The sequence below is a fragment of the Tursiops truncatus genome, chromosome 8 (genome assembly GCF_011762595.2).
Source record: "Tursiops truncatus isolate mTurTru1 chromosome 8, mTurTru1.mat.Y, whole genome shotgun sequence".
Classification (NCBI taxonomy): domain Eukaryota; kingdom Metazoa; phylum Chordata; class Mammalia; order Artiodactyla; family Delphinidae; genus Tursiops; species Tursiops truncatus.
In genome coordinates, this window is record NC_047041.1 from 31,978,702 (window position 1) to 32,001,666 (window position 22,965).

At 36.9% G+C, this 22,965-nt stretch overlaps 1 protein-coding gene across 7 annotated transcripts in view; it reads left to right on the top strand.

Moving 5' to 3' along the window:
• Nucleotides 1–22,659, top strand: part of TRPC6 (transient receptor potential cation channel subfamily C member 6) — a 116,690-nt gene extending 94,031 nt beyond the window's left edge. For 5 of the 7 annotated variants that reach the window (XM_033862112.2, XM_033862111.2, XM_073808277.1 and 2 more), the window contains 8 exons: nt 5,621–5,854; nt 8,229–8,493; nt 9,732–9,927; nt 10,729–10,932; nt 12,593–12,667; nt 19,967–20,050; nt 21,519–21,594; nt 22,292–22,659. In XM_033862112.2, coding sequence (XP_033718003.1) covers nt 5,621–5,854; nt 8,229–8,493; nt 9,732–9,927; nt 10,729–10,932; nt 12,593–12,667; nt 19,967–20,050; nt 21,519–21,594; nt 22,292–22,443 — 1,286 coding nt within the window. In that variant the 3' untranslated portion in view covers nt 22,444–22,659. The other 2 variants (XM_073808274.1, XM_033862114.2) reach the window with 2 other exon arrangements.
• Nucleotides 22,660–22,965: the final 306 nt, after the last annotated feature.

The window sequence follows — 22,965 nt, forward strand, 5'->3', positions numbered from 1 at the left end:
TTAGGAGAGCTGTGACTTCAAGTTTAAAAATAACCACATGATTTTATGTTGCAATTTAATAGGAACTGAAGGTAGTAGCCACTCACATCTATTGAACATTTGTTATGTACCAAGAACTGTTCAAATCACTTTACATACATCATATCACACACTCTGTTTGTGCCTTAGTGGTCCAATCTGTCATATAATAATGTCTACACTACAGCATTAATGTGAAGATTAAGTAATTTGCTTTAGATCTCCCAGATGTTAAGTGATACAGAGGGAATGTGGTCTTAATTACTATGCTATTTATCTTTAGAATCACTCATCCATATGGCTTGTCATTAAATATAATGCAAATGAAAGATATTTCAATTGGATATTTATGAATGAATAAAGTCAGTAGCTATTACCTACCTAATAGCTGTCTAACAAAGTGCCCTCATTAGATAATGAGGATACTGAAGTGAATGAAATGCAGTCTTTATAGTCAAGGAAGTTAGGTCTGGGGGGAGGGGACAGGTCAATAAGTAAATCAATAAAGAAAACCTATGTGACACATACTGTAACTGAGGAGCTATTAGGGTGTTATGAACACACATGGATTGGGCATCTAAATCTGAATGGGGTGGGGTATGGATAGGACGAAGGAGGCCTCCCTGAACAGTATGTTCAATCTGAGACTTTGAAGATAAGGACATGTTAATCCTACAGAGTGTTTATGGGGAGTAAGGACACTACGAGGTATGGATGCAAAATGTTAGATGCAAAGGTGTGACTTCATGCATAGTCAGGGCCTTATGAAGATCGCTGAAACCTTATCCACAGCCTGGCTTCTCCCAGGGGTTGCAAAGGTCGACAGCTGGCACCTCATTTGCAAAGTCATGTGTTAGGTCTGGCTATAATGCAGGTTCACTTATGGATGTGGGTGATGGGAGATAAGGGTGGTGACATGGCCAGAGGATGATTTTCAGCTGTTGGTGATGTGATCCATCACATTTTAGAAAGATCACAGTGGTTGTGAGGTAGAGGGTGGCTTTGGGGAGGAGTGAGTGTGGAGGCTGAGAGACAATTGAAGTGATCCCTGTGAGGAACATGGTGCCAGAAGTCAGGGCGTGGGGAAAGGAGTTGAGAGCTTCTTAAAAGATACGCTTCAAATAACTTGGTGATGTATTGTACATGGAAAGGGAGAACTGTGGATTCTGCCTTGGATTACTAGGTGGTGACTGCAAGTCTCTAGGAAGAAGAATATAGAGGGAAGATCATGCTTGAGACTGGGAGAATGAAAAGCTGGTAGGTAAGTTTGGGTTGTGATTGACTTTGAAGTGCCCATGGGATTTCCAGTTGAAGATGTCCGCTAAAATGCAACCCCTGGGAGAAGCCAGGCTGTGGATAAAGTTTCAGCAATCTTCATAAGGCCCTGACTATGCATGAAGTCACCTAGGGTGTAATGTGGAGAGTGTCAAGAGAAGAAGGCCCAAGGAATCTTCATACAAAACCATTGGTAGCCCATAAGCTTGGTTCTCTTTCAGTGATCTGGAGAAGCATCTGCAGTCAGTTTTATATCACTTCTAGGGCAGGGGCTGTCTTCTTGGCTTCCTCATACTGGGGCTGATAGGATGATCCATTGAAATACTACAAAGCACTATACAAATTACCATATGATCATTTTAAATGCATATGAGGTAATTCAACAGCATTGAGAGTTACTCAAAACTTCTGAATCTCTTCATTTCCTGGAAATGTTCCAAGGAGAAATATAGTGTCTTAACATGTGAATTGCATCACTAAAGTAAACCTTAGATAAAGAAGAGTTTGATTTTCCACTTTTTCTTTTCGAATTTAATTGATATTTACCTTATAACATAATGCTATAAGAAATAAATTACATTTCATTTTGAATATTTGATTTAAAATAAGAATAATCATTTGGACATTGCCTTTACCTCAAGCTAAGAGCCTATATGTTATAGGTTTTGTTTTATGTTAGTATGTTTAAAGTACATATTACAGCACTTGGCACATAGGAAATGTTTAATAAATTTCAGATAACTATGATTACTATTAAACTCTTCATTAAGAGTTCATGTGTTTTATATGGAAGTGCTATTTCCTACTGAAAACATATTAAGCAAGATATGACACTTCAGTTCAAGATTAAACTTTGAAAACATTAAATTTTATGTAAGAGGATTAAATACAATGAATGCACATTTTATTCTTTATCAAAACTAATTGACTCTCCTCATACTAATATTTTAATATAAACATTGGAAGTTTTTCCTTTTTCACTTGGAAACCTAAACCAAGAATGTTAACTTTTAATTTTATGAATAAAAGCCGTTTCCTTGGAACAACTGGCTGGATAACCTTTACGGTTGAGATTCAGAGATGATCTTACAGCATTCATTTAAAGGGAAGACAAGGAACAACTCAGAATGGACAGCTGATACTTTGTAGCATATGTTAGACTCCTGGTTCAATTTCTGACACTGGTATTTATTTTTCTTTTTGAAGTTATTCTTGAAAGACAGTTGCTGTACTTTCTGGAAATATTAATAAGAAGTGGACTAGTTAGGTCAAGATGCTAGTTGGCTTGAGGGAAAAGACTGACATTATTGGTCACAGAAAGCAAATTTATATAATTTTTAGTAGACAAAATGTTGAAAGGCTGGATGATGGAATTGACATTCCAGGAGATCTTGACAAGGCTGAAGGGCAAGCTGAAACCAATGAGAAGTGTAGCAGGAACACAGGGAGGGGGGAGACACGCTTGATGACGCTTCACCTAAGGAGCACTTTTTAACTTAACATCCAGTGTGAGCTGCTGAGGAAGCAAATGCAATGCTGGGTTGACCCTTCAACAGAAGGAGAGGACTGCAGGCAAGGGCCGTAATCACATTCCTGCTCCACACTCTGGCCACATCCCATCTGCAGGCAATTGGCAAACTAGGGAGCATCACAAATTGAAAGCAACCAGAAAAGGGAGTGGCTCTTCCAGGGAACAGCACTTGTGGGAACTGCGGAAGCTTACTCTGGAGGGTGGAGGTAGGGCAGAACCCTGGGATTGTGGAACCTGAAGTTTAGTTATTTGGAGGGCCCCATTTAGAGAAAAAGAAGACAAAACAGAGCCCTAGGAGGAGCCTGGGCAGATAAGACATCTTGAAGTTTAAATTTTATTAGCTTTGTGGGAAACCTGCCTCTGCTGTAGAAGCATAGATTTAATGAGTGTGCAGGTGTTTGTGCTTTGTTTTATTCTGTTTTGCTTTAAGAAATTTAAAGGCAGAGAGAGCAGACTCATTCTCTTCTCTCAAGGGCAGAATTAGCACTAACAGGTCCACAGTGAAGGGATGCTTCCTAAAAAGTCAACAATGGGATGAGCCGTCTTCAGAAGTAGTCATTCAGGACGAATTCAAGAAGAGGCTCAACCCTGTGGAGAAGTCCCCTGCTTGCTGGAGAAGTTGGACTAGATGGGGGATTTCAATCTATGCTTGGCAGCTCCTGGGGGTCCACAGGGGAAATAAGACGGGAACTCTTCCTTCAAACAGAAGAGTTCGCTCTATCTATTTTATTTTTTAAGCTTTGGTGACATATCATTTTTTACCAAAAACTGTACATCTTAAAGAGAGAGAAGATGGAGAAGTAGGAGGAAGAAGGAGAGAAGTTTTGAAAACAACTAAACGATATGAATTTAAACCGCCCTTTAATTCCTATTCTTCAGTTACTCTAAACTACCCTTTTGTCCTATTGAGGAAGCTGGCAGGAATCCAGGGACCACAAAAAAAGGCTGCCCTCAGATTTTTTTCACCCCTGCTCATAGTTGTGTGCATGCATGTATGTGTTCATGAGTGTACACATGTAGTGTGTCCTGTTTTAAATCTGATCCACTAAAGTATATATGAATTCAATTCTAGTCTCCTCTGAATTTTGAATAATTACAAATAAGTAAGTTGTGGGTTACAGTGAATGATCATTTTGAGAAAAGCACATAGTAAGCTGTTGGAAGAGTGGAGACCATGGCTTTTGTAAACCCCTGAAGAGCTCTACAGTCATTCACATGGCAGGTTGTGATAAAGGTTCATGACAAATGTGGGGACTTGGGGAAGGTGCTTGGTAGGAGAAAGGGGAGAAGATTAATTTCAGCTAGGGGACCATGGAGACTTGTTGATGGAGGTAGCCTTTGATGGATTGTTGGAGTTTGGCTTGTATTTCTCCAGATGGCTCTAGGAGGAGGTGGGACATCAGAGCATAGGGATCTAAAGATAATAGGGGTAAAGTAACTTCTTTTTAATAAAGCACGATTTTTCAGATGAAAAAAGAAAATGTGCCAGACATAGGAAATTTTAAATAGTAAATGCTCAATCAATGTTAGTTATTTTTTCAAGTGCCAGGCACTGTGCTGAGCATTTTACATGTGTTATTTAAGTCTCATAACAAACCTGTGAAGTAGGTACAAACTACTATCATCCCCATTTTCCAAATTGAGTTTTAGAAAGTTTAAATAAGTTGCCAAGGATTACACAGCTAATAAGTGGAAGAGCAAAGTCTCAAATCTGCGGCAGTCTAATTCCAAAACCTATGCTCCTTCCTGAGTACCACATTAAGTTTTGGAGTGAATATGCAACATTATTAATAATTCCACCATCAAGAGACAACTACTATTAATATGTTCCTGTAATTATTTCTATTCTTTTACTATGCTTGTTTGAAACATAAAGTCATACAATATATAACATTTTTTACTTAGCATGCTTGAATGTTTATGACATAAACATTTTCCAATGTGTATTAGTCCAGGTCCTCCAGGAAGCATGTGCAAGACAGGATTTAATGTACAACAATTTTATTAAGGAAATTCCACGTGAGAGAAAATGGGAGAGAACTGAAGAGAGCTGCAAGGGCTGTAAGACGGGGATGCAAGTCTTATCTTGAGGGAAGGAAAGTAGGGTAGAAGTATCCTAGATCTCCATCCAGTCTAAAGAAAGTTTAACAAGGCCGTCAGGAAATCCTTGAGCCAAAGTCAGCCATCAAAGGAGTCCCATGTCTCTGAAGAAGGACTGCCCTCAGTCACTACTGGGGAGCAGCCCATGGGAAGCATGGCCTTAGGGCAAAAGTGGCAGTAGTTTTCAGAATGCTGTAGCTGAGGCCCATGGCCAATTAAATTCCTGTAGTTGGAGGTCTGGGAGGTACATTCCTGTGGCCACTATCCCATGGTAATTAAAATATCATATGAAATGGCTGCATAATATCCCATATGTAGAAGTCCCATGGTTACTTCTATTTTGAGTGTGTGAATGTGGGTGTGTTTGTATGGTTTGATTGTTATAAAGAACCCTACACTGAACATCTTATTAATGTATTTTTATGTATAGAATTAATGGATCAAATCATGTTTGATCCATTGAATCAAACATTGAATGCCCTTGATGAAATTTGTCACATTGCTATAAGGTAATGCACTGATATTGTTGGACTCTAGGATTTGTGGGGACAAGATAATTATGGCTGGATGGGTGGGATGAGGCCAAATTTTGAAGGGTTTTGAATATCAGCCTGAGATCTTTCAAATTTATTGTTTTATTGAAGAGCTAAGGCTGGAATGAAGTTGGATTGATATTTTAACCTCTTTCTAATACAGGCATGATATGGACTGAATGTAAAGAAATTTGGACTCAAGGCCCCAAGGAGTACTTGTTTGAGTTGTGGAATATGCTTGATTTTGGAATGTTGGCAATCTTTGCAGCATCATTCATTGCAAGATTCATGGCATTTTGGCATGCTTCCAAAGCCCAGAGCATTATTGATGCAAATGATACTTTGAAGGATTTGACAAAAGTCACATTGGGAGACAATGTGAAATACTACAATTTGGGTGAGTTTATAGGACACAGTCAATGTAAGTTTATAAAATGCAGAATTTTCTTATAAAAGTACACATCAGTAACAGTTTGATTACTACTCAGCTCTCATAAAATTGTTGGTCAGTTTCCAGCTTCTTTAGAGTATCTGTATCTGAAGAAGCATGCTTTCTACCTCTTCCCTTGATATTTCTTCTGGCTGGAAACCTCTTTTAATCACAAGAATCATCTCACTTTATCTCTGGGATTAATTGGCTAACCACCAAACTTCATTGAGAATGCCTGTATTATGTCTTGGATTTATTTTTTTCCTCTTGTCCATTAAAAATAGTATACATTTAAGTACTATTTCCATTTAAGGCATATAAACTATTTGAAAGCAAAGGAATCATTGGAGGCTCTAGAGGGCCCCCAATAAATAACACCACTTTTTCTCACCCAGTCTTTGAAACTAGATAAGAGATAAAACCAAAAGCGAACACGGAGACCAGATCATCACCTCTAATAATGACAAAGTTCAGGGTGGATGACATAATTCTGAGTTTATTAGCCAGCTGGCTCAGTAATATTGAACCTCAGGCTTAGGCAGATATATGGACAGGGCAGTCTTCCTCAAAGAGGGGTATGGCAGCAAGTGTCTGATCATGTGAGATTCCCCCATGGAAGAACAGAGGAAAATTCTCAAGAAAAAAGAGGGCAGAGCTGAACCAAGTATGCTCAGTTTCCACCCCAGTTTAGTAATCAGATAAGTCATTCCACCTCCCCAGGAGGAAAGTGACTAAGTGATAGAAATAGATTCAGTTATTTACTTAGGGAAAATCTCTCCTTGTAGAAACCTAGAGTGGGGAAAACAGATTCTCTTTGAATACTTATTTCAAATCCTCTGTTAAGATGTCAGTTAACAGTCAGTTGACATCTCTATGGGTTTTACTGGCTATATCACATAGGGATTTCTTTTTTATTATTTCTTTTTAATATTTCTTTTAATATTTAATTAACAACTTTTAGTGCATAATGTAAGGCTTCTATATATTGTACAGCACAGGGAATGTAGCCGTTATTTTATAACAAAAATTTTTATTATATGGAATTTTAAAGTCAGAACTATCTATTTATATATTGTACTTATATTCAAAGTGCTATAAAAAAAGAAAGTGCTTTTATTAGTTTACTGTACCCTTTCCTGATTCCACTTCTCAGCAAATAAGCAAATACAAATTTATAATTATATTTTTCCTCTTTCCTACACACTGCTTTTCTTCATAATGGTTTCTTAATTAGGTTTTTGATGACCTGATGTAATAATGCCAGAAGAACTCATAAGTGAATAATTACTACATTTTTATGATAAAAATAGACTTGAGTGACCAATATAAATTACTTTAGTAAGTTTAAATAACTCCAAAAGCCCCAAATTACATTATAGTGTAATTACAGTTTAAAATTAAATAATGATATCATGTATTTAGGGCCTTCTTTTCTTTTATTATAGTTTAAGATTAAATAGTAAATGCTATCATTTAGTTAGTGCCAAGCAGTTTCTAAACACTGAATGTATGTTGACTTACTGGATTCTCACAACAGATGACAGAGGTAGAAGCAGTATTATCTCATTTTTAAAGAGGGGAAAATAAAACTGAGATAAGTAATTTGTACCAGTTCTTCCAGCTGACTTTAGATAGATAGATAGATAGATAGACAGGTAGGTATTGGAATTTTTACATATGCTGAGTCCACAGTTTGTACTCTTTTTTTTTTTAACATTTTTATTGGAGTATAATTGCTTTACAGTGGTGTGTTAGTTTCTGCTTCATAACAAAGTGAATCAGTTATACATATACATATATCACCATATCCCCTCCCTCTTGCGTCTCCCTGCCTCCCACACTCCCTATCCCACACTTCTAGCTGGTCACAAAGCACTGAGCTGATCTCCCTGTGCTATGCGGCTGCTTCCCACTAGCTATCTATTTTACATTTGGTAGTGTATACATGCCCATATATACACTACCACTCTCTCGCTTTGTCCCAGCTTACCCTTCGCCTTTCCCGTGTCCTCAAGTCCATTCTCTAGTAGGTCTGCGTCTTTATTCCTGTCTTGCCCCTAGGTTCTTCATGACCATTTTTTTTTTTTAGATTCCATATATATGTGTACTCTTAACCATTATGCTATACCCTATGGAAAACTTCCAGCAAACCAGGGGCGTAATTTTCTCAGTAAATTCAGAAGTTCAAATACACCTGACACTTAAAGAAGCCCTTTAAGATAAAAGACTTCCATCAGGAACTGGATTGCTAATGTAATTTTATTTCTACCCCAGAAAAGAAGTTACCTAAGTAAAAAACTTAAATAAACTCACCATAACTCTTGTCTTTCCTTTCTCCTAGCCAGGATAAAGTGGGACCCCTCTGATCCTCAAATTATATCTGAAGGTCTTTATGCAATTGCTGTAGTTTTAAGTTTCTCCAGAATAGCCTACATTTTACCAGCAAATGAAAGCTTTGGACCTCTGCAGATATCACTTGGAAGAACAGTGAAAGACATCTTCAAGTTCATGGTCATATTCATCATGGTGTTTGTGGCCTTTATGATTGGAATGTTCAACCTCTATTCCTACTACATTGGTGCAAAGCAAAACGAAGCCTTCACAACGTATGTGCTTTCAGATATTTTGATCATGGAGATCATCGATTAAATAAATGTTAGCTTAACAGTGTTCATATGCGTCCATGGCATAAATAATGTTTTGGTAAAGACTTCATCTCCAGTTACTCTTTAGCAAAATGAGAGGATTTTAAAATGGGTTGGAAGAACTCAATAATGTAGGCAACCTCTGTAATATTAAGTAATTATAGCTAACATTTTTAAGGCTAGGAACTACCTCACACACATCATTTTATTATCTCTGTTTCAGAAGAAAAAAAGGAGGCTGAAGTTCAGAAAAGTTAAATGATGTGCTGAACACTGCGTAGCTGCTAATAGATAGAAAAGCCAGGACATAGTCCCTTGTCCACTATAACATCTGTGCTCTTCACTGCTGTGTCCTTCTGCTTACTACAGACTCCTGGGATGCTGACTATGAGAACAGCTGCTTCCTAATTCAATTTGTTGGATCTTATCACTGAGACAATCCAATTTATCAATAGTGACAAGAGTTTTAACTTATGTTCACCATAGACACATGTTTTTTATAAAGTGTGTTTGGAATACATTATTCAAATGTTAGGTATTCAGTGTTACAATAAGTATTGACTGAAGCATAACCTATTACCCATATTCCTGTAAAGTTCAGTTTATGAGAGAAATTAAACCACCTGGGCTAAGCAGAGGGGCTTAGTTTAAGGTCAATAATTATGCTTAAAGCATTGAAATTCCTATGTAAGACATGTCAGTGATTTTGGTAACATCGACTTATTTATATTGTCATATTTTCCTTAAGACACCTTTAAGACACATAATATTGTAATCTTTTTATTGGAAATTAGTGGAAGTATAGATGAGCAGGAAACCCAAAAGGACTCTAACAGATAGCATTATCTTTTATTAAGTAATACATTTAACACTTCCATTGCCACAACTATGGATTATTTAAATGTTAATATCTGTGGTTATGTAATTATGCTAGCATTTACTGAGTGCTTATTATGTTCCAGATAGTGAGCTATGTGCTTCATATACACAATATTTCCTCATCCTTGCAACAATCCTAGAAATAAATAATTATTGTACCCATTTTATAGAAAAGAAAAATGAGGCTCAGGGAAGTAAAGAGTTTTCTCATGAATATCTAATAATTTTCAAAGACACTAAATCAACTCACTTTTATTATGGTACCATTTTTGTTTATTTGTACACTTTATCATTTCCTTTCTCTCCTTCTTTTTCACCAGAGTGGAAGAGAGTTTTAAGACACTGTTTTGGGCTATATTTGGACTTTCTGAAGTGAAATCAGTGGTCATCAACTATAATCACAAATTCATTGAAAACATCGGTTATGTTCTTTATGGAGTCTATAATGTTACAATGGTTATTGTTTTGCTAAATATGTTAATTGCAATGATCAACAGTTCATTCCAGGAAATTGAGGTATAATCTCTATACATTTGTATACTATGTGCTGCATGTTTTAACTATTCCAGGGATCAACTCAGCATTGGTGGTGACAGTATAGACTGCTTTCCATCTGTTCTTTCCCTTTTTACATACTTCTTTATATACTATATATACTGTAGAGAATATCTATATTTTTGTATACTTTATATACAAGGAATCTAGAAAATTTTAATGTTTTGCTTCCAAACACAATATCTATGGGTGTGGTGGGATAGTAAGGCGGAAGGATGAGAAATGATGTATGATTTGTTATTATTATTTACAAACTCTTTAGAAATACTATATCAGCATGAATTTATACTTTATTTTAAAAGTTATTGCTTCCGAATACCACTATTCTCCAAATCTTGTTTTGAGTGATGTTCAGAATTGACCCTTTCTCAAACTCAGAGTGATAGTGTACATCTTTATTCCAGAAATCTTGGTCTGTCTCCCAAATTAATCAAAGTAGTGATCTGTTGCAGAATAAAAAAGTGAATAATTTTTCATAGTGTTTTCTCAAATGTAGGAAAATGCATTTATATCTTTCAATGTATTTATAAACACATGCAAGTTTTGAGATCTATAGATCTATAAGCCTGATAAAATTTTAGGCAGATTTAGGAAAGAGTGTGTGAATAGTACCTTAACATTTTTGAAAAAATCTTGGAGTGGTCTTTGGGGCCTGAGAGTGTTGTAGGCACCATTACTTCCATCTAGTCACGCAATGTTAGAAGCATCCCAGTAATTCTTTTTACGCATTTCCTTGCTGAACTGTCATATGTATTTGTATAGGATGATGCTGATGTGGAGTGGAAATTTGCAAGGGCCAAACTTTGGTTTTCCTACTTTGAGGAAGGAAGAACTCTTCCTGTTCCCTTCAACCTGGTGCCAAGTCCAAAGTCCCTGTTTTATCTCCTACTGAGGCTTAAAAAATGGATTTCTGAGCTGTTCCAGGGCCATAAAAAAGGTTTCCAGGAGGATGTGGAAATGAACAAGGTGATTTGACTTGATAATTTAAAATTATATTTTTAAATGCTGAAACCATTATAACCACTGTGCCACATCCCTTTATAAAGAAGCAGTCTGTGATGACATGTCCATCCATTCCCAAATGTAGTCACTTAGCTCAGAGCAGTCCTTTGGCTTGTGTCTGTTTATTAGGAGAACACTGGGCATTTCTGCTTAAAAATATAAGAAAAATTCATGAAATATAACTAAAATAATGTACTACATTATCTGGAGTGGGTACTGAAAGGGAGAGCTATTCTGGGCCCCATTTTTGCTATTGTGGCTACATGTCCCTCACTTCACCTTCAATTTATACAGCTAGGTATATTTATATACTTCAATTTATACAGCTTCCATTTTTTGCATGTTCAATTTATACAGCTAGCTGATTATGACTTGGGGGAATCTGACAGACAAGTAAGTCGTACATTGAAAAGTTCAGAAATCAATTGATCACATGTAATATGGGAGACCAGGTTTGGCGTTAAGTAGTTCAAGAAAGAAATATCTAAGGAGACTAATTGGAAACAGTAATCCCATGAGGCAGTACCATCTTAAGAAGCCATGAAAGAGAAGAGGTCTACTGCTTAGATGAAGGAGTAGAACAATCACAGTGGGTTTAGAAATGTGTGGAGCATGTGGAATGCTGTGTGGAATGCATGGGGGTGGGGAGGTTACTCTCAGCAGGGAACTCTGCAGGGGACAGAACTCTATATCCAGAAGGAGCACTGAGGGACTAGATGCCTCCAGAGGAGGAGGGCCAGGAAGGGAACAGGTGTGGATATGGTGTCATATTATGGGGACGTGAAGGAGCTGGCTGCTTCCAATTCCCAATTTTAATGAGGAAGCACATTTAATTTTCTCTTCAAAAATAGGAAGAGAGGCAATGGGCAAAAGTTGCAAATAGTTCATTTTTAGTTCTATGTAAATAAAATTTGTAACAACAAGATCTGCCCAACAGAGTGGTGGGCTGTCCTGTGAAATAGTGAGCTCCCCATCTTTGCAGGTAATCAATAAATGTTGGCTAACCAACATTAGGAATTTATAGGTTTTCCTACACTGGTGATCGACTGAGCCAAATGATTGTAAAAGTTCCTTGCAGCTATAAGATTCTATTATTGAATGATTTGCTACTTACTATGTGAGATTCTCAAGTTAAGCTCCCAGAGCTCCAATTTCCTCAACTGTAATATGGGAATAAAAATTGCATCTACATCATGAAAATCAAATCAGATAAATATGTAAAAGTGCTTTGAGAATTCTAAAGCCCTCTTTAAATGTATTATCATTATTTTGTATAGGAATTTTGGAAAAATATGCCATCTTTGGTGCTCTCCCAAATGTATAACTTACAGAACTCAGTGTGTTGAGTGGCAAAAATTTCCCTCACTTTACTTAATGTTATTAAGTGTGTAGTTTACAGGTGTGATTAGAGCTGCAACCCAAGACAATTCAGTCTCCAAAAGGAAATGTCCAAGTACTCACCAAAGGGAAGACCTGAATAAGAATATGTTTCTCTCATTGAAACTTGCTGGAGAATTGGACCAGATGGCTTTTAGAATATGGAATAAAGAAAGAGTGAAATTCGTTTTATAATTCCCAATGTAAAATTAGTGATTGTACCTATTTTACTCTCTATCTTTAAAAGAGAAATGAAGAAAAGAAATTTGGAATTCTGGGAAGTCATGAAGACCTTTCAAAATTATCACTTGACAAAAGACAGGTAAGATCACATTTGAAAATATGAAACCACGAGTAGGTTCAGGCTTTCTACTCAGAGAAAAGGACAGATGTTCAGAAGCAATTTCAAGAAACAGTAGACACATTAAAGAATTAACAATTTAACAATGCTCAAAGAATCTGTTATTGAGAAGTAAAAATAAGCCTGTGTCCTGTTAATCAGCAAAAAGAATTACATGGCTGTTTAAGACAGATAGTAAACAAGTATACTGGGGTACTTATGGGTGATGGAATATAGAAATTGTGATGTAAAGAAGGGAAAATTGAAACAATAGGGACCTGATGGAGATATAATTAACTTAATTCTCGGCAGCTCAGGTGGAGATTATGCACACCTAACAGAGCTGCATTATTTGTCAGTAATCGAGAAGCTGTCACAAAAAGGCACCCTGAGAATTTAATGGCTCCTGTCGTCAGCCCAGTTTATAATGAGCAATGTACCCTGGAGCTGCATCAGCTCCGTAATTTGGAGCGGCAAAATCCCTGATGCTGAGGACTTTTGCTTCATTCTGGCAGCAGGCACATAGTAGGGATACAATAAATGCATGTTGCTGAGGGAAATTTTGAGTGAATTCATTAGGAGAAGGCAGTGTATCCGGTGGGACTAGCATTCAGTTGCACATATCATGGTGTTTTCAACAAGACAGTTGTTTTTCCCTCTCTCATTTAACTCTCCAGAGTTGGCAGTACAGGACTGTTGCCAGGAGTGAGTCTCTCTGATTCTCCTGGATTTTTTTGTCATAGTCAGATGCAAGATGACACCTTCACCTCCAGACATCACACCCACTTTTCAGGCATGAAGAAGGAATGGGGCAAAGGAAAAGTGGGCTCCTAGCTGAATCACCCTCAGAGATGCCTCCCAACAATTTCTGTTATTATATCTCATTAGACAGAACTCTGCTACAGGGCCACCCCATGGGACACAAATGCCAAGGAGGGATGCTATTTTGTTTTGCTTTTAAGCCAAGTATGTTACCTCCTCCAACAAAATAGGAATACTCTTATGTATTGATATAGTATTGATATAGCCAGATCATTGAACCAAGTAGTCAGAAGATTGGGATCTCATCTTATCTCTGCCCCTTTAGCAATTCGTTTGACTTCTCTGAACCTTAATTTCCTCATCTACAAGATAGGAATGATCAAGTTGTACAGCCCATCACACAAAATCGTTGAGAGGATTCAGTTGATGCTTTGTAAATCACAAACACTATTATACAAATAGTGAAGTACTTGTTATAAAGAAGCAGCTTTTTTTATTTGGTTATGAATAACTCAATAAAAATTTTTCAAAAATAGGTCAGTGTGAGTTGGATTTTATAGTTTTCCAGTAAGAAATTACTTGTGCTGAAAGTATGATGAATGCATGATAACAATAAAGCGTTGGACAAATATGAGAAAAATTCAAGGGGGATCAACATGGCTTTTTTCTTTATGATAGAAACTATAGTGTCTTTCAAATCAAATAATTTTATTTTCTTTAGAGTTTCTCAAAAAATGTGGAAACTTAAAATTTGTTTTAATCATCTGGAAAATACATTTTATATTTTTTAAACATAGCTTGGATTACTCTACACTTTCCGATAGCACATATTTCAATCCCAGGCGAAAGCAAATTCTTTAACAGCAATACGAAGCCTCTGGTATCTGATCACAGTGGTAGATCGATGAAATGTTGATTCCAATGTCAGCTGAACCTTCTAGAGACCCTTTTGAGAGACTGTTTATTGTGGCAGCCATGGGAATGTACGGCTCATGTTTTCTTTCGAGAGAGAGCCTGCTTCAAGGAGTTCGGTCAGCTGACAGCCTCCGGCTGCAGCATCTTTGGGATCCCCTCAGCTTTCCTGCCATGGCCATGCTCTTTAGGTCCCAGATAGTTCAAGCCAACACAGGACCTCTCTTGGGGCATTCTGCACCGCAGCTCCCCGTTGGGCTGGCTGACTTTCCCAGACAATCTTACTACCTTTCCCTCTTTCCCAGGTGAGCCGTGCCTCACGGTCTGGGAGCTTTTTATGCCTTCTGCTGCCACTTCCCATTATCTTTCACAGGCATAATTCTGAATACATCTCATATTTCTCACTTTGTCTTGGCATTTGATTCCTAGAGGACCAAATCAACACAAGTGTCTATTTTCCCTCACTATTTAAGCTTGTGGTGAACAAAACTGAGGCATATTTCACATAGCTTGCTTTTGCTTGATACATTAACTATATTCCTGAGAAAATGTTTTTTAAAGCAACCATTTATAGTTCCAATCAGTTTCGCCTGTTGCTGTGTGTTTTCCCTAACCCATTTGCATGGCTTTTGTTCATTCTTTTTCATAAAGTCTATGTCTAAAATGGCACAGTTAAGTTTCTATTTTGCTGGGGTCTTCTTTCTTGGCTCCTTGAAAGTTAAAGTGGTTAGGTCGCACAAACCTTCCTTCACATCTGCTTCCTTCACATCTGCTCCACGGACACTATATAAATCAGTCAGATGAGCCATATAAAAATACTTTTTAGCATATCTATTTATTATCTTTAATCATCTCCTTCAGCTCCGAGTATCACTGACTTTGGTGGTTAGCATTAGCTTTCCGGACATATAGTCTGAAAGGACAGCATACATTAATATTCAGTCTCTGCCATACTGTATTACATGTGTAAACCTGAAAATGCCAAATAACTTCTTGAATATTTGCTCTGTTCTAGCTCTAGAACAGATCCCCTTCAAGTAGTCAGTTTCAGAGCAGGTTTTACATGCCATGGACCATAGGCAAGTATGGAGCGTAAATGTTATTTTAGGATTTGGGGTCCATTCTGTACTGGATTGAATGAGATGTGGAGATTTTTTTGCTTTAGCAGTTACATATCCAGGAACTATGTCCTTTAGCTTCTAATTAGGTCAGGGGCTTTCTTTTTAGTCATCTGATGAACCAGTTATATAATGTAGTGGTTCCAATTTGTTACTATCACCAGGGTCACTTCAACAGATGAATTTGTACAAATTACCCATCCTCTTCTCCGGGTCTATAGAGTTAAAATCTCTGGCCATTGGGCCTGGAAATGTGCATTTTAATTAGTACTTAGGAGATTCTAATGCTTATCTGGGTATGGGAATCACTGAATATTTCATTCCCTGGATGACTTAGTCATGGACATGAGCACATCAGTAAAAAGCAATATTCAGCAAAGTGTCTCCAAAAGAAATAGAGCAGATTAAAACTAACCATGAAATAGGCCTAAAGCCACATAGTAGATAATTATCCTTCTGTACAATAATAATAGCTGTTGACACTTGTACAACATCTACTATGTCAAGCTACACACCTTATCTCTTTAATCCTCATATTAACTCTAGAAGGTAGGTAATATTATTTTCCCTATTTTATACATGAGAAACCTTTGGTTAACAGAGGTGAAATGACTTGCTCAAAGTCCCACTTCAGACACATGACAGAGCCAGAATTCAAATCCATATCTGTTTGATTTCAAGCAAGAGCTTTTACAAGCACTGTACCACATGGTTTCATGTCATATGTGCACCCCCTGCTGACTGATCATATTTCCTCTACATTTTCAGTTCATTGCTTTGATCCCTGCCTCAGACCCCTCAACGTGGGGAATGGGAGACTGACTCCTAGTACTATGTCCAACAACATAAAAAATTCCCAAGCCTGAGGCTTACTTGTTATTCTTAATGAATAACAAACAAGTTATTTAGTGTTCCTCACTCTAATCCTACAATGAAGCTGCAGCAAGGTAAGAAATGCTAATATCAAACTAATTACTAGGATTAAAAAAGAAAAGAAACATAAAGAATGCAGGAAATGCGGTAGAAGGTATGGGGGAAAAAAAGGACAGGCAGTGCTTTATTCAGAATCAGAGTGTGTATTTGCATTACACAGGAAGAAAGCTTATTACACTCAGTCCTTCCTGCTTCTACTCAGCAAGCTCCCCTTTCCCACTCCCATCACATTATGCGTCAGTGCCATCTATAAATGTCCAAATCACTAAGGTTTAAATGCTATTCATATTGCCAACTGAATTCCCTTGACTTCCCAGTCTATTTTAGTAGCTGTACATCAAAACAAATATAAATTAGAATTTTCTGCCACCAAGTGGTAATAATGCTTCTTTGCACCATTGGGTAAGTTTCTTCTTACATATTACTTCTTTGTGTTATTAAATTTTTAAACATGTATTTGTTGAATACCTACTATAGATCAGAAACTGTTTAGAAATTTTTGCTAAATAAATGTTATATTTGCATCCAAATTCATACTTCAGATTTAGAGCAGAACTCTTCACATAAAAGTGATCCAAATTAATTTGTAACTGTTTAGTCATATACCATTTAACTATACTAGTGGTTCCCACTGAGAGGTAATTTTGATTCCACACTACCAGCAGTCCAGGGTGCATTTGTAATACCTGGAGACTTTTTTGGTTGTCACAACTAGAGAAGGGAACTGTTATTGGCATCTAGGGTATCAAGGCCATGGGTGCTGGCAAACATTGTACAATGTACTGGAAGCCCCTCACAATAAAGAATTACCCAGCCCAAAGTGTCAAAAATGTTGCAGTTGAGAAATCCCAGACTCTACCCATTGGGTGCGTGCAAAGAGGAGCTGTGTGTTATAAAACTGTATGACACACTGTAGCTGTAGTCATTGACACGTCAAGATCTACAATCTGGAAAATCTACAATTATACCCATTCTCAAATGAACAGAAAACTGTTTTCTGGCTTTCCTGGTACTGTTACCTCTTCTGTGTCATCCAGGGTATTAATTTGTAAGTCATCTGCCTCAGACCTTAAAACCATGTTTCAGATTTATCTTTCCCATGTGGTTGAGCTGCAGCCAATTGGTTCATGAACCTGTATTGTACACGTCTTGTATAGCAAGTTGTTCAGAAACCAGGTGAACTCTATTAGTGACCCGAAAGCACTTCTCCCTTCATTCATTCACCAATCAACAACTTTTGAGCACTTACCATCTGCGGGACAGCGACGGCTCTTAAGGCACTGAGATAAACTAAACAAAGTCCCTCCTTCTGTAGAGCCCAGGAGGATGTAGACAATAACCATGTAAACAAGCCAGTGAATAAAGTAATTAACAATTGTGAAGCATGTTTTGAAGGGTACAAAAGGCCTAGCTTGCTCAAGATCTATTTTCATGGGGTAGGCAGAGAAAGCCATTTGAGGAGCTTATGTGTTGAGCTAAACTCCAGAGGATCAGACAAAGCAAGTCAGACAGGCAAAGAGCCAGGAAAAGAGTGTTTCAGGAATTGGGAATAACAAACATTAAATTAGAAAAGAGCAAATGAAAAAAAGCCTGCATAGTGTTCATATAATATTAAATTTACAAAAAAGGATGATTGCCATAGGCATGGTGGGTTGTGGAGCTGCCTTAATTTGGAATGACCGGCACGAGTATTAAGGTCCACACATTCATCTCTAAAAAACTCTCAAAGAAGTATAATTTTTCACTTTCTTTTTTTCCATGAACACCATTTGGATGTGTTAGTGGCCTCTAACAAAAGAAGGAGACATCAAATTAATGATTTGCCACCATGAGGCTGTGCATTCATGAAGGGATGGACGTGATGCACACAAAGATTCCCTTTGCCTGGATCCTTTCGCTCTGATTATGAACCTGTCCTCACCCTCCATGCTTTATCATAAAAACTGGGGGATGGAAGTGATGACTCTGGTCATCATGTTTAATGATGTCTTTAAAGCATAAATCATAGTTTGAAATCCAGGAATCATATCTAATATATTAAATATCATTATATTTTATAATATTATAAAAATAAATGATTATGTAATTTGAAAATAAACATTAAAATATGTTGAAGTTTGCATTTGTTTCACGAATTCATAAATTAGTAGGACTTGAAGGACTGTAGAGGTCAACTAGGGCATTCCCTTCACTGTCAGAAGAGATTGTAGGGTTTCAGCTTCTCACCTATTATCCCACAGCTAACTTGTGGCAGAGCCAGATTTGAGTTTTCAGGTTTCTGTCAAGTGCTCTTCTACAGAACCCAAGCTGCCTCTGGTTAATTTGGTCAATTGTACAATTTTATCTTAATTTTTTAAAAGTTAATATAAAGTTAAAAAAAATACGGACATTTTGCTGACATTATTAGAGAGGGTGAAATAAAAGGCAAATAACTACATGGAAAAGGATGCTATCTAAACAATATCTTCACAATGAATATGAATCTTGTCAGCCTTGCCATACTTTTCCCATTATTATAACTCAGCTAGATCATAGTTATTTATGTTATTCATTAAATACTCAGAACATAGCACAGCACCTTATATATAGAGGTCACTCACACATACCTGTTTAATGGATGAATGTGTGCATAGCTGCTTGAATTCAGCATGTGGCCATTTAAAGCATCAATGCATTGAAGTCAAAGATTTTAATTGAGTCTCATCGAGCTTTACCTGTAGCAACTTAGATGTCATTGGGAAATATAAATCATGGTTGTCTTAGTAGATAGTCTTGAAGTTTCTTCTCCCCTGGAAAAGAGTTTTGCACCCCCAAAAATGTATATTTGGAGATGCTGTGTTTTGCTCAATTTCTCCTACTTATTTCTTTGTAAAACCAATTTTTTCCCTTTAGAAAATGCCTTAAAGAGGTTTTTAATCATCCTCTTATCATGTTAATATGGTACTTTACCACCTCTCTTGCAGATTACTTTCCTTGTTATTTTCCTATTCAAGCAAATGTATTATTTGAAAAGTGCTGCCCAGATAGGATACTATATATATCCTAAAATTCAAATGGTTTATTAGTGCTTTCTTGGCACCTGAATCCTATCCTACAACAAAGTCTTGCCCTGGTGTTTCTTCAGGAGTCTTAGCACAGTCTCTACTGCAGGTGTGGATGGTGTAGTCAATCATGCTGGACTGTGGATCCCTCATCAATGGACTTCTGAGATCACCACCGTTATTTTCTCAACTTGTTTGCCTCTTCCTCCACCAAGGGTGTATCTGTGGGAATGTTAAAACATGACTCTCATGACAAAATGATTGATAGCCACAAAGTCTACGAGTGTCCTCAGACAACCTCTAATAGACACTGAGAGGCTGAACACACCTAAAGTGTCTATGATTTGTCTTGGAAGACAGAATATTAAACAAATTAAGTTAAAATGGTACTATACATATAGAAAAGATTATTTATATATATGAGACTTAGTTCACATATATAACAATGAGATAAATATCATCACATTGAAAAAAAATTAAATGATAATCAATTTCTAATTCTTTTCAAAATACAGTTTGGACATAGTAAACAATCAAGCTTAAGAAGTTCAGAAGATTTCCAGTTAAACAGTTTCAGTAATCCTCCAAGACAATATCAGGTAAGCATTAATTTTTAAAGAAATAAGACTAGTTATTTGTAATATTTAGAAACTCAAACTATGTGATTAGTTAAGTGAAAATGAACTGTTATGATATTTTTCTCAATATCAAAATAATACACTAATTCAAAAAAATATTTATTGAGTAACTACCACGTACCATGCACTTTCTAAGTACTAGAGATATAGAAGCGAACGAAATAGATGAAGTCTTGCCATCATGGAACTTAGAGCCTACACGTTTATTGTAAAAAGCCTATCTTACTAATGTGAATTCTCCATTGTTGTTCTTTTCCAAGTTGTTTGGGTTATTCTGTTTCTTTGCCTTTCCATATAAATTTTAGAATTGATTGTGTATTCCAAAACTGTGACTGTGTTGAATCTATAGATCGATTTGAGTAGAATTGTTGTCCTAACTATATAAAGTCTTCCAATACATGAACACAGACACACACACAAAAAAAGTCTATCTTACAAAAAACATAAAGAAGAGAGTAAAAAACCCCACCACTGAGAAGTAAAGACTACTTACTGTTCGTGAATATTCTTCCAGATGATTATATGTATGTATATAATTTTACATATAGTTTAATATTATTATAGAAATGTATATGTAATATTATATAAATGAGTTAACAAGACTTATATAATGAATAATAGTTTTTCACTTCACAAAACATATATTCATATTAATTTTAATGGATGTACTATATTCCTTTGTACAAATAAATAATCCTCTATTGATGGACATTTAAGGGTTTTTTTTTTTTCACTATTGTAAGTAGACTACTATGAACATACTTGTCCATGTACTTAATTACATCATTAGGATAAGTTCTTGAAAGTGGGATTTGACTATCATTTAGTTTAAGGTTTAGGTAGCAAGATTTGGTTTAGCTATATATCCACCCAGGACTTCCTGCATACTTGCTGAGTCTCTTACTTTTTATGAAAAGTACATAGTAAAAGCAATATCCTCATGGTGGAAGCTCAAGTGCTAGAGAAATATTATTACATTGAAGCTAGCCATTCCTAAATTATTAACAAGTATAAAATCAAAACTGGCTCCATTTCTTTGTAATGGAGGGGAAAAGCCATAAATGAGGGCACATTTGCTTAACTTTCCATTTCCACGTGCAGAAGTGCACACCTCTGACCTGCCCAGCTGTTAAGGCTGTGTCTTGTTCTAACACTTTCAAGTAAAATACAAGCAATGAAGGATTAGATGTTTGCTCTGAACTTATTCTTTTCTCAAGAATTAACTTTTCAGTCATTAGTCCTGGTGATGTGAAAATTACTTTTAATATCTGGAGATAGTATGCATCCCCTACCAGATAAATCATCTTAATCTTTCATAGCTATCATTTCTGAAGTGTTTACTAAAGAGAGAAAAAATCAGACACTTATTCCAAATGAGTGATTTATCATGAACATAAAACTAAGATGGATTTCTCTTTTCTCTGTCTAGAAAATAATGAAGAGGCTCATTAAAAGATATGTATTACAAGCCCAGATAGATAAGGAGAGTGATGAAGTGAATGAAGGTGAGTTGAACACAGGGACAAGTCAGCCCCTGAGCATAAGCCAGGACCTGGGGCCTGAGGCAGAGCTGAGGGAGAGCTGGAGAGATGGGCGTGGGAAGGGTGAGCTTCAACAGGAGAAGACAGGATCTCGCCAACCATCAGTATTGCTACACACTGGGGAAATAGGCTATGTCTCCGCAGTTGGGGGCAGATGACACTTGCTAGATATGTAACTACAGTCATCTCTTGGTATTCGTGGGAGGTTGTTTCCAGGACCTGTGTGGATACCAAAACCCATGGGTGCCCAAGTCCCTTATATAAAATGAAGTAACTACTACAGTCTACCCTCCACCTCCGCACACCTAATACCCGAGGAGAGCGAACAGTGTTATATCCGTGGGGGGCTTGGAGGGAGAAGGAAGTGGTTGGGAATAGTAAGGGTCCATTGCCCCCAAACCCTGTAACATTTGCCACCAGTGTTTCCTTTCCACTGACTTCAGGAGGACGACGTTGTAAGTTTTCTCTATAATCTTTTCACTAACCAAAATACTGAGCTGAGAAAATAGAAACCTGCCCCCATTAAAAAGTGATTTCCTTTGAAGGGATTCAAAATACAGGTGTGTGTGGCATTAAGGCTCATGTCAATCTATCCCAGAATCACTACTTTCTCTGCATTACGTATTTACAATTGACTTCTTATCACTCTTGTTTTGCAAAGGGGAGCTGAAGGAAATTAAACAGGACATCTCAAGTCTCCGCTATGAACTTCTTGAAGAAAAAACTCAAAATTCAGAAGACTTGGCAGAACTTATTAGAAAACTTGGGGAGAAATTATCAATGAAACCAAATCAAGAGGAAAGCAATAGATAATGCAAAGTCTTTCTTTAAAATTCATATTTATTTGTCCACTTGAAGCCATGTTATTTTCTGATTTATTTTTTTAACTGGCAATATGACCAGCTTTTAGAGAAGAAAATGTTCAAAGATAACTTGGGTCATCCTATTATTTGGAACTCTACTATTTAATATTTTTGATGATTAAATTTCATTATTCAGGCTAAAGGTTGCAGATTATGATGAAAATTATTCCCAGTTGTTTGGTGCTTGTTGTGTAAACTGCTTTCTTGGGTACAACTATTGTGATGATGTGATTGCCATGTAGTGTTTGCCTGGGAATCATTTTAGCTGGCAGGGCAGACACACCATATTGTGGTATTTCCCTGATGGAGATATCAGGTACCTTCTTGCCTGCTCTATGGATCCCTTGCTGGTGACTTCCAGACTTGAAATCTAGAAAAAAATAATCTCTTGCCATTTAGAGAATATTGTTTAATCATCTACCCTTCTTAGCCCCCACAGAATATGATTGATAATATCTGCAAAATGGGGTTA